This window comes from Hylobates moloch, unplaced genomic scaffold (assembly GCF_009828535.3).
Source record: "Hylobates moloch isolate HMO894 unplaced genomic scaffold, HMol_V3 SCAFFOLD_11, whole genome shotgun sequence".
Taxonomy (NCBI): Eukaryota; Metazoa; Chordata; class Mammalia; order Primates; family Hylobatidae; genus Hylobates; species Hylobates moloch.
In genome coordinates, this window is record NW_026652286.1 from 33,422,163 (window position 1) to 33,438,408 (window position 16,246).

General features: G+C 46.7%; 1 protein-coding gene across 1 annotated transcript in view; it reads right to left on the minus strand.

Moving 5' to 3' along the window:
* The window catches only part of SPON1 (spondin 1), a 310,767-nt gene continuing 294,521 nt past the window's right edge, over positions 1-16,246 (minus strand). The window contains exons 8-16 of the mRNA XM_032166548.2: positions 14,022-14,223; positions 12,944-13,084; positions 12,041-12,116; positions 10,839-11,021; positions 9,276-9,446; positions 9,029-9,196; positions 7,989-8,153; positions 5,741-6,004; positions 1-3,235 (exon numbers count right to left, since the gene is read on the minus strand). Of these exons, the coding sequence (XP_032022439.1) occupies positions 3,072-3,235; positions 5,741-6,004; positions 7,989-8,153; positions 9,029-9,196; positions 9,276-9,446; positions 10,839-11,021; positions 12,041-12,116; positions 12,944-13,084; positions 14,022-14,223 (1,534 nt within the window). The 3' untranslated portion in view covers positions 1-3,071. The remainder of the gene's footprint in view (positions 3,236-5,740; positions 6,005-7,988; positions 8,154-9,028; positions 9,197-9,275; positions 9,447-10,838; positions 11,022-12,040; positions 12,117-12,943; positions 13,085-14,021; positions 14,224-16,246) is intronic.

A 16,246-nucleotide genomic window follows, 5' to 3' on the forward strand; every position in this document is an offset into this window, starting at 1 on the left:
TCTGAAATGTGGGCTAAACAGAAATAAGTCACAGAAATAATTTGACTTTGAGAATTTTTGTGTATTGATACTCATCTTAGTCCTTTTAATGTTGCCTATAACAATACCTCAGGCTGGGTAATTTATAAAGAAAAAAGGTTTATTTTATTTAGCTCATGATTCTTCAGGCTAGGAAGTACAAGAAGCATGTTGCCAGCATCTGCTCCATTTCTGTTGAGGGCTTTTCATGCTGTGTCATAACATAGCGGGGAAGGTCAAAGGGGACATGGACGTGTTTGAAGAGGCAAAACCAAGGGGCATCCTGGCTTCATAACAGCCTACTCCCTTGGGAACAATTCTGTGAGAACTAATTCAGTCTAGAGAGAGAAATGCTTCACTACAATGGTACCAAGCCATTCATGAGGGATATGCCTGCATGACCCAAACCCTTCCCACTAGGCCCACCTCCCAACGCGGCCACCTTGGGGATCAAATTTCAAGCATGAGTTTTGGTGGGAACAAACTCAAGCTGTAGCACATTTTAGCCATGCACTTGACCTGGATTATTTCTGGAGAGCTATAGTTGTGTGAGAATGTGTAATGTACCCTTACTTCCTGGAGGGAGTACATAGACTGAGTATCCCTAAAATATGTTCAATATGCAAAGTTCAAATTAAAAACAGCACAATGTTTATTTTTTCAGTTCTGGGTCTATAGAAGCCCAGGTTTATTCCCATTTGCTACAACAGATTCCCTTCAAATAAAATGCACTGGCAAGGTGACCAATGTCTGGCTGGGAAATCTCTCTCTCAGCTTCTTGCTTTTGAACCTAAAATGTGGATGTAAATTGGATCACAGCTGGTTTGGTATTGAAAAAAATATATACACAACAAACAATTACAACTTCTTCATATGGCAGTTTTTACTGGGTGTCTAATACTCTCTTTACTATCTCAAGTGGAAGTCCAAACAAATTTCATTTTTGTAGTGAAAAGTCTTTATTTCCAAAATGATTTGTTAGCCAAAAGAACTACAAACCACCTAACAAGACTTTGGTAAGAAAGACTTGATGCTTCTTTTATAAATTCCCCGTTGCAAACAAACAATCCAACAAGAGTCTTGTTACCCATTCTTAGCCATTAACCTGGTTTTAAGTCTCCAAAATCAGGAATTTTAAATGTACCCAACTGGGACCAAATACAAACATGAGACACTAAGGTGGCTTGTCCTTGGATTAGGAATCACCAGCTTAAGGAACTTTATCCTGGGTTGAGAGTTAGATAGCTTAGAACAACATTGCAAAAGTGGGCGCTTCTATATGAGGACTTTTTTTCCCCCCAAGTAGAAAATTAAATCGTGTTTCTTTATATTGTGCTTTTTTTTGGGAGAAAGGAGTTCATTTAAGGATTTAAAACACGTTGGATACAAAGGTAGTTCAGAGATGTAATAATGGTCCCTCCAAGAACAAGGGAGCAAAAGCCCTATCTTTTATTGAAAATGATTGATGGAGATGGAGGACAATATAAAAAAGAACCTTCTGAACACTTACTTAGCTTAAAGAAAGACATGAAAGCCCCAGTGAGTTTTTATTGAATAGTCTCTCGTGTTAAAGTACATATTCAGGACTATACTATGTTGTATTTGGAAATATCCTGATGTGTTTGTTTAATACAAATTCTTAGTGTATTCAGAGCATTGTGTCTCACCAATGGCACACATTTGGATTAAGCAGTAATAAGGCCTATAAAAGAAATGAAACAATAGTTTTCAACAATAAATGCAGGAAGAAAAACTGCTGATGGACCCAACTGAGAAAATGTCCTTTTACACTATCCCTTGGTGGTCAGTCTCCCCGAATCTGGTGTGCTTATAATTGCTGGGAAGGCAGTGTAAACCTGTGGCCGTTGCTATGCATGTCTGGGAGGACCACAGCCCTGGTGTGGAGCACTGACAGGTTTGACTTTCCACCAGAATTGCTTGCTTAGCTTAATCCCATAATATTCCTTTCCCTTAGATTTTCTGTCTTGATAACTTTTTCTCTCTGCATATAAAATTTCGTGACTAAAATAACTTTAAAGTACAGAGATTGTATTTTGTTGAAGGAATGCCTTGGGGGGGCTTTGGGCAGACTTAGCAAAATGTTTGTATAGCAAAAATGTTTTCTTGCTAAAAACTGATTTGTAGACTTGAAAGTCTAGATGTGTGTAGGAAGATTTTAAAATTCAGGCAAATTGGTCTCTAAAGAGAGACCAATTTTGCTTCCTTTGTCTTGGTTCCAATAAGGATTTAGTACCAAAAAGTTCAGAAGGCTGGCTTCCCAGAAGAATTGTGCATACTCCCCTGAACCCCCAAAAGCAAGGGAAAAATACACTCTAAACTTATTATTTATCTATCTCAGGTGTAAAAACTAGTTACCTTACGTTTAAATAAAGCAGCCATAATTTATTTATTTTTGTGGGGGGCATCAGGAACCAATATTAGGGGTGAGATAAATGTATTCCGAATTTCTCAGTGAAAGAACAAAAGCCACCCAACATCAATGCTCCTCTTCAAGTCTACCAGCTCTGTTTTTCCCCAGGAACTATTGATGACTGAGGAGACTTGAAAAGAGACCTAAAGTTCCACTAAGAAGAGATGATGGGCAAACAATGGTTTCATTGAACAGGCCAAAGATGAGAATGCGGGGAATCTGCTCTCTTCATCTGAGAATGTTTCCTACCTGCCGCACCCTGGGACTCAGGCATAGAGTCACTTCCAAACATGGTTGCCTCTCCGTGTGGAGGAGGTCAAGGTCTCCGTCCTGCCTGGCCAGGTGGAAGCTCCAGAGGGACATGTTTCAGTTTAGTACAAGGTGGCTGACACTACTCCTCCGCAGGAAGAGAGCTGGCTGGAGGTGAGGGCGCCCCACTCAGCCTGTACCCATCAAGAAGTATTCAGAAAGGATGTCTCTGGCATCCACAAGACTACTGGGCGAACCACACTGCAAAAATGAAAACTAGTGTACACAATTTAAATTGTCTTAAACAAGCAAATAATCCAGCCATTGGTGACTCTGGAATCTAGAGTGCAGCCCTGGGGAACTCGTACCCTTGCTAACAAGGATGAACGTTGCATGCTCTGATCTCCTTCTTGTCTTTGCAGCTGGTAAACTGGGAGCTTTTGAATCTCTTCTTTACAGTCATGTAACGTTCCTGAATTCCACCTCCGCACAGTTTGGTGCATTCTGACCAGGCCGTCCACGGGCGCATCCTACAACCTGAAAGCATGAGAATGCCTTGTTAAGCCTGCAGAAACTAGGGATGGAACAGGGATGCTGAATTCTAGTAGAACTGTGAAATGTGGTTGTCTGGGCTCATCCTCTGCTCAAGTATGTAATGATTTGGTTAGAGTTGTTATTAGGGACAGTTAGGTCATATGTGACTAATTGCAAAAAATGGCCACAAATGCTCCATGATGGTTTTCATCAGTTTCTCCACCTCTTGGATCTGGGCTTGACAACATGATTTGCCATGGCCAATGGGACATGAGCAAAAACAGGCCTAAAAGCTGCTAGGACCCTTCTACTACCATGTCAGCAAGCCTGGCTAGACCACTGGAGAGACCATGTGCAGAGAAGCCCCAGCCATCTCATGAGGCCCCAGATATGCAGGTGAGGCTCGTCTGGCCCAATTGTGCCACCAGCTAGTAGTAGCCACATGAATGAGTCCAAACTAGACCCAAGAAGAACCATCCAGTGGACCCAGTTCACATCACTGATCCACAGAATCTTGCTAAGTGATTGTTTAAAAAGACTGTTTTGGGGTGGCTTATGCAGCAGCCATGCAAGGAAACTAAACCACCTTCTCTTATGCCTTACTCCCCAAGTACTTGGCTCCCAAATGCTAAGTATAGAGAAGTACAATTTTTGTTCTTCCTGCTCAGCATAAACATGCTGCTCTCCAAGAAAACTTCCCTGACCCCAGAGATTAATTAGGTTAGATCTTTTGATTACTGCTTCCATAGCACTCTAGATTCCTCTTTTATAGAACCCACCACATTTCTGGTTACGCATATTTGTTAACCACACTACAGCTAAGAGTCATGGAGGAATGTACCGTACAACTATGTACCTGGCACATAGTAGGCTTTAATGAATGTTTGTTGACTGGCTGACTACCATGTAGAACAGACAGCACTTTGGTATGCAAACAAACAACTCCCTAATCATAAGGATCCTGAACCGTCAAGTAGCTCCTCACACTTTAAAAAGAAGAATGGGCCTTTAAAAATCAGAAAACTTGATGTACACGTTAATCTTCACTTTTTTATGTGGGTACCTTCAGCACTGAAGTCCCTGGCAGGCATTTTCTTTTTCTTCTGAAGTCCTGGAACTCTGAAGTTAAGCTGGAGTTTGGGGATGTATAATCTTTCTCTTGGGTTACAAATAAAACCTATCTGGCCTCTGTGTCTGTTTGCCATCTCCAAATTACTCAACACAAGTCTGATACAGTCACCCTCTTGCTTAAAACTACCTACAGAGTCAAGTCCCAAATCCTTGGTGGGCCACTGGCCTTTTGTGGTCTGGTCCCTGCCTTCCCAGCCTGGTTTCCTGCCTGCCTTGTCCTCTGTGCTTCATCTGCATCCCATTTATCACTTGGACCTATCATGGTCTTTGGCATCTTTGTGCCTTTGTAATGACTATTCTTGCAGCCTGGAATGTACTTTTTTTTTTTTTTTTTTTTTTAATTTGAGATGGAGTTTCACTCATGTTGTCCAGGCTGGAGTGCAATGGTATGCTCTTGGCTCACTGCAACCTCTGCCTCCCCGGTTCAAGCGATTCTCCTGCTTCAGCCTCCCGAGTAGCTGGGATTACAGGTGTGCGCCACCATGCTCGGCTAATTTTTGTATTTTTAGTAGAGACGGGGTTTCACCATATTGGCCAGGCTGGTCTCAAACTCCTGACCTCAGGTGATCAGCCCACCTTGGCCTCCCAAGGTGCTGGGATTACAGGCATGAGCCACCGTGCCCGGCCTGGAATGTACTTTTCTAAGTGGCAAACTCCTCCAGGTTTATCAAGACCCACTCTAGTTTTCCCTGCTCTGACACCTCCCTGAACTCCAGTCAATGTAAGATGCTCATTCCTTAGCTCCCTGAGCACTTGGTGCATTGTTCTATTAATTATTTGTCAGCTTGGATCAATATTATTTGGGGAAATAAAACTCAAGGCTGACATGACACTGCTGCTAAACTTCTGGTTAGCCTTGCAAAAAAAATAAAGGCTCAGGCCACGGCTGCCTTGTCTGAGCCACACCCTTAAAATGGAAGACGATGTGTTCTGGGAGGTTCTCAGGAACATTCCCTAAATGACGAACAAGACTCCTTTGACACATCTGTATCATTTTCCCTCTTTGCAAGGAGTGAATGGTGTTGCTAAGTCATAACTGACTTTGAGCAAAGTTGGACACATTATTGGTTTTATATGTGTAGAAAGAAGGAACTGTGTAATTCCTAAAGATTCTTTGCTTGAAAATTTATTTTTGGCAGATAATTAGGTTATCTAAATGTTCTTTGATAAAGGACCCTCCCACCGCCAATCTCCTTTATAAATTATGCTTGCTCAATATTTGGGAACAAACTTGGATCTAAAGAATCAAAATGTGGCCTGAAGACTCCAGAAGATGCAGACTCTCCCAGACTTTTTTTTTAAAACAGGTCCAAGACAGCCCAGTGCAGAGCCCCGCCTGTCCTGGAGACCACCTAGGCTGACACTTGGGAGCCATACCTGGGAACTGCTCCCCTTCAGACTCTTCCTTCAACTGCTCGCTCCGCCGGCTCTCTCGGGCCTCCCTCCAGCGTAGCTTCTGGATGGATGGATTTCGAAGGCATTTCCGGATGCGGCACTTTTTTCGCTGTACAGTCTCTGGGCAGGGTGCACCTCCAAATTGAGGCTCCATTTGGATCATTCGGGTTCGAATCACGTGGCCTTTCCCACATGACTTGTTACATTCTGACCACTGGGACCACTCGGTGAGCTCACAGTCAATGGCTGGCAAGACACAGATGGGCATGAGTGTATCACATGTCTGAAACAAGATATGGTCACACTCTCCTTTGAACATCTCAACAAGCCTATGAGGAATGCAAAGCAGGTGCTGTGTCAGGCTTATTTTACAGAAGAAGAAACTGAGGCTCCAAAGAGGCAGGCTGACTTCATCCAGCCCGTGTGGTTGGTAAGCAGCAGAGGCAGGATTGGTGCCAGGTCATCACCCATTCTATGCTCCCTCTGTGACTTAAGAAGGCTTTGGAGGACTTTCAAGATGTGTTCAGAGCCTCTTGCCCTGCTCTGTGAACTCCTAGAATATTGTCAGATCAGCCTCAAGTATAGAACAGCCTCCCACAGTCCCAAACTCACTGGTGATATTTTTTCAGAGCAAGGCCAACAAGCCCCCTGCTGCTCTTTGGAGAGAACAAGTCAACAAGCTAAAGGTGGCTGACCCTTGTGGACCAATACCAAGGACATTGTGATTCTCACACATCCTGGCAGCTTTTCATTCCCAGCATCATCCTGTGTTCTATATATGGTGGTCTATGCAAAAAACACAGGAGCCAGAAATGGGACATTCAGTAGAGAAGAAGGTCAGGAGCAAGTGGTGCTTTATGGTTTATCGAGATCCAGTAAATTCTTACTAAGCCAGAATTCTCATAAATGTGAAGGGAAAATAACACATCAGTTTGACTGTCAGGATGTGTCCCAGGGAGGTAAATTATTCCAAGCTCTCTGTTGGCCTTGCAAGGCCAAAGTCAGGGTGGACTTAGATGTCCTCATTTAGTTCAACAGTTTCAGTTCTTTTGTCCCGCCTTTGGAAGCTCAGGCAGCTTTCTTATACGCAAAATGGGGATCATGGTATTTTTTTTTCATTAGGTTGTAAGGATTAAATGAGATGCTCCCAGCCCTGTAAGTGCTCCATAAATTTTCATTTTCTTCTCCCTTCCTTCAGTACCCTGTGGATATAAAACTTTTAAGTAAGTCAGGCACTCTAAGTCAGAAGGCTATGGGGCCCCAACTCTGGTGAGCTGGTCTGAACCATGGGCCAATCTTTGTTATTGAAAACCCCAGGCTTTCTCTAGTGGATGGTCCAAGTTACCTCCACCCGTGGCTGAGTCTCCTAAAACAACCCAGGAGCTGGAGCGTGGAGCAGGGATTAAGGCCTATCCTTGCCATGTCCAGTGCTCACACCTTGGACCAATTACTCAGTTTCATCCTCAGAGCAACCTAGGAAGTATTTCCCGCTATTTTACAGATGGAGAAACTGAGGAACAGAGGTGCTGAGTCATCGGCTGAAGGTCACTAGCTAGGGGAGGGAGGATGAACGACTGCAAGTGTATGCTGGAGGGGGCCAGAGCCACAGCCAGTGTGCCTGCCCTTTCACCACCCAAAAGAGCAGCTCTTGGAAGACCAGCCAAGGAAACTGGCTTGCTCTGCTTGGGGATTAGTCCCATGTAATACAAACAGCTGATCGCAGAGATTTTGGAAAACAGGACTGGGAGTGGAGTGGGGTGGGGTGAGCTTTTGAGAACTTGGCTTGTTTTCTTGCTGGTTTTCCTACCAGTCTGCAGGAGTCATTGATTTAATGTCCAGCCTCTGGTCATGGGGAATTAAAATGGTCACAGGGAGAATAGAATTAAAATGCTTGGAAAATCCATGGGTCAGGCAAGCCCATAATTGTTGGGGGAGAGGAGGGAAAGAACTAAGGTTATTGAGCCTTGTGCTGTTTTTCATATGTGTCTCTCATTTAGACTTCACAGGAACCTTAACTTTGGGTATTTTGTAGACGGTAGTGGGATTCTCACTTTACTAATGAAATTGACTGCAGTGTTTAAGTAACTGCAAACACTGAAAGCCAAACCCCAAACTCTTCCCCAGCAAACCGTTTTATTCTAGGATCTAGCAGTATTAGCACTGGCTGGTTCAGAGCTCCCTGGACTCAGGAACATAGAAGTGATGGGCTTTGAGGAGCTCCAGGACTTACGGCATTCGGGGAGCATGCACTTCTCCACCTGCTCCAGATCCTCATTGCAGTCTCCAAGTTCTGCCAGAGACTTGAGCATCCGCTGTCGGGTTCGCATGCCCTTCCCGCAGGTCACGCTGCAGTCACTCCACTCGGACCATGGGGACAGCAAGCATGGGATGGTGTCTAGATCAAGAACCAGGTTTGCCACTGTGAACAGGTTCCTTTTGTTTTCTTTGATCTCCCTGACCCCACAGTGTTCCATACCCAGTCCCCTGCTTTGGTCCCTGGAATAAAGTGGAATTGGCCCATGGATTCAAATAAGAGTGAATTCTATGGAGCAAGAAGTGGCTCAGCAGCCTACTGCTCTTCTTGTCACTCTCTTTCATCTCCCCGCTGACCCCCCAGGTGGTTATGACATGAGGGTAGCAATATGACCACATAAGTCCCTACTGGAAATGCCACTGAGGCTCTTAGGGTCTTCCTAGAGACAGAAACATCCCACGCTCGCTAAGAATCAGGCACTAAAGGAGAGGCTCGGGGATGCATTTTTGGACACTGTGGTCCTGAATTCCCTAGAATGTGTATGTACTTGTGTGCCTGTATACATCTGCATACTAATGTGTGGGCAGGCCCATATGCATTTGTGCACAGAGCAGGGGAGGTCATGCTTTATGGGATCAGCCAAGTCCAATGTACAACAGGAGTGGGCTGGACCTGGGTAGTGTATGTCCCGCCTAAATGTATTGGCCCTCCTCCCCACCACTACAAGAAAGACACTCCTATAAAACACAGCTGCAGGTGAATTCTATCCAGAGGCCACCAGTTTGCCACCCCAGCATTGCTTAGAATGTCCGCCAATGGAGGTTACTCTCTCTGGGTCTGGTTGATGTCTACACATCTATGGCTCTCATCTGGCTCCCAGCAGTGCCCGGCAAGGACCATGGGCCATGCTTTCCTCCTGCTCAGCCTCCGACCTTTATGGTGGTAATGGTGGATGCCATGGCCCTCCACGCCTGTCCCCGGTGGCCTCCTCCAAGCCCACCCCCGCTCTCACTCACGGCACTCTGGCATCATGCACTTCTCCGCCTGGGACGTCTCGGCTTTGCACATGGAGCCATCTGCGGGGCTCATCTTGATCATGCGGTGCCGCTTCTTCATGCCCATGCCGCAGGTGGCGCTGCACTCGTCCCACTCGCCCCACTCGGTCATCAGGCAGCTGCTGGGAGCTGGGGAGGCCGGCGGCATTGGAGTCGCACCTGCTGCCTCCCCGACCTGCTTGCCCGCCCGCCCGGGGCCCCCACTCACAGCACTCCTCGTTGACCGTGCACTTCTCCGTTTCCTCAGTGGGCAGCGTGCACACGGAGCCGTCCTCCGGGAACTGCTTCACATACCTCTCCCGGGACCTCATGCCCGTGCCGCAGGAGATGCTGCAGGGCGACCAGGTGATCCACTCGGACATGGTGCAGGTGGAGCCGTCTGCAACACACCGAGTGAACGCTGCAGCAGTGCACGGGTGGCAGGGGCGCCCGCCAGGCCGCGCGGTGGGAACGTCCCGCCAGCGGGAATCAAAAGGAGTCAGGCAGTTGAGGTTGTCAGCACACCTAAGAGGTCTAAATCCTTAAGCCGGCAAAGTTCTCTAAGAGGAAATGCCTCTTTTCCAGGTGCATGGGACACTCAGAATTACTCCTTATCTCATGAAAATACATTTGAAAGACGCTTGTATGGAAAGGGCGGTGTTTAAAAAATGTACACACATATATCTATGATAAGATATAATTTAATCTACATATAATTTAAGATAAATCATAATCCATTTGTATGAGGAACACTCCTTCCCTGTGGAGGGGGAGGTTAAGGACCTCAGCTCCTCAGCTTAGACAGCTCCCCAGTCCCAGCCCCCAGAAAGAGGCTTCGATGTTGACAGGTCAGTCCCAGCTTTCCTCCTGCCTGTTTGTAGGAATGACTTGTCTATGGGAGGGTTTACTTCCCTCCAAAGTGCTTATTGTGGGCAAAATGAGCTAGCAATAAACCATTGTGAAAGTGCAATGCTGGGAGAGGTGTTTAAGAGCCTCCCTCTAGGCAGAGCCAAGGAATTAATGACCTGCATGGGATAAACTTGCTTTCTTTATCCTCAGCTTGGAAGTGGTTTTTTTCCCTGCCATACACCAGTCCAGCCTATACAGTGCCTTCCCATTGCCTTATTGCATCCTGTAAGATCAGGGCAGAGTAGCGTAGATCTATCAGGCAGAGAAAGGGGTCATGGCTCGGGAAGCAGATAGCTGACCTTTGCACAGCAATCAGCTTAGTGCAATCTTGAAGCTTGAGCCATCATGATATAGGTGTTGCAAGATTATACTTAAAGCCTGACCTTTGCATTGCTGCAAATAGAGAGAGAGAATTTCTGCAATCAGCCCAAAGGTCCTGACACAAAGAAGTGAGAGTGCTCTGACTCACGCTGAGGTGGAACACAGATGAGGGGCCGTAAATGACAGAATTGGGGCAATGGATCTACATTCAATCTGGGCTGACCTGTTAACAGTCTCCTTAAGAAGAGATTGGAGTTAAGGCCCAGAAGCAGGCTATGTGTTATCTGTAACTTGTCATAAGATGTATCTATGTTTCTTAGCTCTTCAGTAAAAGAAGGGGGGGGGGTGGTCAATCTCAAGAATTCCTTTGATGTCATGAGAGAGGTTCTGTGTTCAGAGCCCTCAAGACACTGTTGCAGATAGGAGTTTGCCCAAGGTGGACCCCACTGACATCTACTGTCAGGGTCCTTGTGCCCTCACCAGGGACACTGTCTGACTGCTAGGCAGACCCTCCCTTCCTGAACTCCTGCCAGCCCCTGGCTGGTCTGGGCTGTCTCCTCACCTTCATCGCTGCAGCCAGGGCCCATGCAGGGCTGGAAGTCCTGGGTGTCGGGGCAGGGGACACTGAGGTCCAGCTGTGCCTTCAACATGCGCTGTCGCATCCTTTTGCCTTTGTCGCAGGTGGAGGAGCTGCAGGCGGACCATGGGGACCAGTTGGAGTAGATGCAGGTTTCAGGGGTGTCATCTGGAAAGAATGTTTGACATGTTTTCCCTGGGAGCCTATGGGAGCTGCCACTGGCCCTCTCCGCATACCAGCTCATCTGGGGACAAGAAAAGCCATGCTGCCAGCCTGGCCTCAGTGAGCCTGTGTGCTCCTGGGATGGAAGCAGCCATCCATTTCCCTTTAAAGATGATAGTTTAACATCTTGCTAATAAATATCTAAATAAGCAGAATGATTCTTATTATCCCTTCCTCTCAACACATGAACGTCTTCTCATTTTCAGTCCCTCATCTTGGCATTGTTTCCACACACACACGCAGGCTCACTGTAGGTAATTTTGAAAAGCTCAAGGCTTGTTTTCATGCCATGGCTTCATCTTCCCAATGATCCCATACACAGTTGTCATGGTAAGAATAACAGCAGCTGCTATTCATTGAGTACTTATCATGTACCAGCACCATTCTAAGAGCCTTACATGTTTTATCCCATTTAATTCTCACAACTGTTTGAAGCAGGTTCTTTTATTATCCCCATTTGACTGTTGAGGAAACTGAGATAGAAAGGTTAGCTTCTTGCCCAAGATCACATATCTACTGAGAGTCCAGGTTGTCTGGCTCCAGATCCCATAAGAAAACTTGAGCTTGAACCATGACTGTGTCGCTCCCTCCTGATTGTAGGATCTGGGCCTTTCTTTGCTTGCTGGGAAAGTGAATGTATCCACACCTACCTCATAGGCTGGCCTGAGAATCGAAGCAGAGAGTGGTCTGAATCCTGCGAAGCCCATTCAAATGAGACTTACATGATTGTTTTAAAGGCCTGATGTTGTTGAGTGTATATTCTGATGTCATATCTTCACCAATTCCCTTATGCTTTGTGCCTACCTTGGCCTTGTTTTTGATTATTTCTTGAGGAGAAATCCTCAGAGATAGGATTACCAAGTCAAAACACATGGTTTATGGTTCTTAAAACAGGTTAACAAATTGCTTTCTTAAAGGGTTATGACGATTTATATTGCCACCTGCAACAAAAGAAAACAACGTACCTTCATCTTTCTCTTCTGGAGCCAGGTCAGCTACAATATCATCGACATTGTCAGGTACAATATTGCATTGTTCCCCCTGCAAAAGGAATTTTACTTGGAGGGCTCACATGAGAGAAAGAAGGGAATGTGTAGGGGGAAGATGAAAGAGGACTAAAATCTAATGCCCATTCTGTATACAAATCGTATGCCATGGCAAAGTTCTGGGCCAACATTTACAATATGCCTGAGAAAGAAATGCCAAGAAAGCAGGAATGGCTAACCAGGGATGATAAATACATAACTTGGGTACCACCACTCCCCAGTTCCTGGCCCATGGCAGATATTAGTAATCAATTACAAAACTCACAATGAAAGCAATTTGCCTGGATCAAATTGTTCATTTGAGCACTGGGCCTCACTGCTGAGTTAATTTTGCTCTTTTTTTTTTTTTTTTTTTTTTGAGATGGAGTTTCGCTCTTGTCACCCAGGCTGGAGCGCAGTGGCACAATCTTGGCTCACTGTAACCTCCACCTCTAGGGTTCAAGTAATTTTCCTGCCTTAGCCTCATGAGTAGCTGGAATTACAGGTCCCAGCCACCATGCCTGGCCAATTTTTGTATTTTTAGTAGAGATGGGGTTTCACCATGTTGGCCAGGCTGGTCTTGAATTCCTGACCTCAGGTGATCTGCCCACCTCAGCCTCCTCCCAAAGGGCTGGGATCACAGGCATGGGCTACCCTGCCTGGCCTGCTTATTTTCATCTTATGAAATAATTTGCATGTTAGAAACCAGGGGAGGCCCAGGAATTCCGTATCCTGAGGTGCCTTCTGCCAGCGACTCCATGATTCTAGAGCAGGAAGGCGTTCAATCTCCCTGGCACTCCTACCGGGAAGGGTTGATGCCAAGAGTGGGTTCTAACCCAGTACCTTCCGTGCGATTCTCTCGATGACAACTCTGGCTACTTGAGTGATGGACCCACCCTCTGGGTCGTAGAAAGGACTCTGAGGATGGTCCAGGCTGGTCAGGGGCCGGATTTTCTCCTGGGGAATGGTGGGTTTGTTGGGTGACTGCAAGAAAACATACAGAGGTAGAGAGTAAGAAATAAAATTGGGAAAACCCACAAAAGCCATTTGTTATATGGATCAGAGCAAAGTCCTTGATAGGAATTTAACAAGTGCAACTACTATTTGTATTTATGGAATTGTGTTCATGCCACATACTGTGCTGGGAAATTTCTAGAACTATATTTTAAAATTCTTCCATGTACATGGTAGGATTGTGCTAAGATGAAGAAGCCAAGTTTCAGAGAGGCCATCCCAGCTAGGAAATGGCTGAGCCAGGTTGGCCTGAATCCCAAACTCTTTCTAATAGACCAGGCATTGGAAAACTTTTTTCTGTAAAGGGTCAGATGCTAAATATTTTAGACTTTGTGAACCATATTGTGTCTGTTGCTAATATTCAACTCAGCTGTGGTAGTGGGAAAACAGCCGCAGATAATATGTACTTGGAGGAATGTAACTGGCTTTGAAAACTTTATTGACAAATCACATTGTAGGGCAGATTTGTCTTCCAAACCATAGTTTGCAGATGTCTGTTCTAGATTGTTCTCCCATTGGTTTTCTGATGGCTCCAGATTTCAATGCAATTGATCATATCAGAGAAATATGACATTCAGGACAGAATGCAAACTCCTTAGCCCAGCTGTCCAGAAACCTTCACTCTTGCCATCGTGGCTTTGGAATGCTGTCCCCTGCTCACCTGGGAACTGCTCTTTAGCAGTTCCCTCTCTGTGCTCTCCTGGCCACTGCACAGACAGTTCCCAGAGCCCAAATTACACCATATGTGATGATGACACCATGCCGGCCTCCCCAGCCAGACTGAAAGTTCACCTAGGACAGAGCCTGGGACAGATGCCCTCTGTGTCCAGGACACTCAGGAAGGGGCTGGGCAAGGAGAAGGTGCTGGGGAAGTTTGCCACTCACCACTCCAGGCACACACACACACCTCATAGGTCACCCCACTGTCAGTGCCAGCGTCCCAGGGAATCAGGTCTTGCACAACCTTCTGGACCCAGCCACATTCCTTGGTGCACAGATCTTCTGCAGATAAGCCTACGTTCCAGTCGGGACTAGGGCCCATCATGGTCAGGAAGGACATTAAATGGCGTGTTCTGTCCACGGAAAATTCAGCTGAAGGTGCTGCTCTCCTGGAAATGAAATACAGAGACCATTATATTAGAGTTCTGGGGGTTGGTCCTCACTCTGAGGGAAATCTGCCTGGATTATGAAGAATGAGAGGGACAGAGAGTGTTCACATTCGTGGTCTCCCACTGAACTCTGCCTTTGGCCACTGTGGGTTTATACCCTTCTCTGTCCTGAGCCCATCCATTGAACAAATGTGGAGAGAACCATATACTACCACCCTGTCCAGTTTCTCTTTTTTTCTTTCAGAGACAGAGTCTTGCTCTGTCACCCAGGCTGGAGTGCAGTGGTGTGATCATGGCTCATTGTTGCCTCAAACTTCTGGGCTCAGGTGATCCTTGCACCTCAACCTTCCATCAGAGGGGTCATCTCCCCCAGCTTCCTGTTTCTATTGCCCTCAGAAGGCTGCCGATAGCAGGCACTGTCCAGGGCCAGACTGTACCCATCAGCTCACAGCTGGGAAGCAGGGACCAGCTGTAGAGTCAGAGACCTTTGGCCGACACCCCCGGTTGCTGGGAATAACATCCTGAGTCTAAGCTATCAGAGGCCGCTCTTCAACCTCTATCTCTTTGTGTCACTCAGATTCTCAGGAGTGGCTGGGACCATGTGAGATACATGGCAGCAACCACTCAGAGTGGCTGGAAAGGCGTCACATTCGCAGAGCACACAGCGGGTGGCAGTCCCATATTATTTCATTTTCCCCTCATGACAATCCTGTGGGGTTAGAATTATTATCCTGTCTCATAGGGAGGACATGAAAGTGAATAAGTGGTTAATGAACTAACAGACACAGCTAGGAGGGGGCTGAGGCTTGAAGGCAGCTTGGCCTGACTCTGCACCCCCAGGCTGCTAATCATGGGGAATCCTTGGCCAGAGACCAACTGTTCTGTTCAGTCCAGCTGGCAGCTGGTCTGCCTCAGCTGTCTGGAAGTCCCTGTGCCCTCTGTTGGGACCAGCTGCTTCTGGCTGCCCTCACCTGGCACCAGAAAGCAATGACTGCAGACCTGACTGGGGCCTGGGGAACTGGGCCCCTTGGGCTCTGGTATCACCTCTTACAGCTGTGTGTCCCTGGGCAGATTATCAAACCTTTCTGCATCTGTGTCCAAATCTTTAAAATGGTGATCACATATGTCTACTCCAAAGGGTTCTTGTGAATTTCGAATGAGCTAGCTTGCAGACAGTATTTAGCTCAGTGCCTGGCCCTAGAGCTCTTATTACCATTAGTGTTACTGAGAGAAGCACCGTAGGGTCGTATGGAGATCAGAAAGGGGACAGGTGGGAGGAAAAGACTTCCTGAGTGGACTTTCCATTTTAGCCTGATGCCAGTCTAGGTTCTGACACAGGAGTGGAGAAGAACCTGGCCTGAGCCCTGGCTTTGGCATCCATCGATTTACAAGGTCCTGGTGCTGCCTCCCATGCACCCCCTCCCTTATCCCACCCTACCTGCTACCTAACAAGCTCCCTGGGCCCTGACAGGCCAGCCTAGCTGCAGGTTAGCTGCAGGTTCCACTTGTACTTGCATCTATTGAGCAAGCTCTTCAGTGATTGGAAAAGTGTGGTCCTTGGACTAGCAGCATCAGCAACCTCTAGGAATTTGTTAGAAATACAGATTCTTGAGCCCCACCCTAGATTTGCTGAATTAGAGACTTGGGGTAGGACCCAGCAATTTGTTTTAATAATCCCTCCAGATTTTAATACACCTCAAGCTTGAGAATGCTGGGCCCATTCATCTTTCAAGCCTCAGGTCATGTCACCTCTTCCAGCAGCCTTTCTGACTGCCTTCGGCTGAGGCAAATACATAGCACTGGATTCCCACACTCTGCGCAGGTCTTGCCTTCAGCTGAGGCAAGTACATAGCGCTGGATTCCCACATTCTGTGGTCTCCATAGCCAGACCCCATGAATGTAATCACTTCCTGTTTCCTCTCCCCAACTTAGACCGGGAGTTCCTTGAAGGAACTCTGTGTTTCATAGCTGCACCCCAGGACCTAGGTGTCCAGTGGACCTAGGTGTCCGGTGAACAAATATG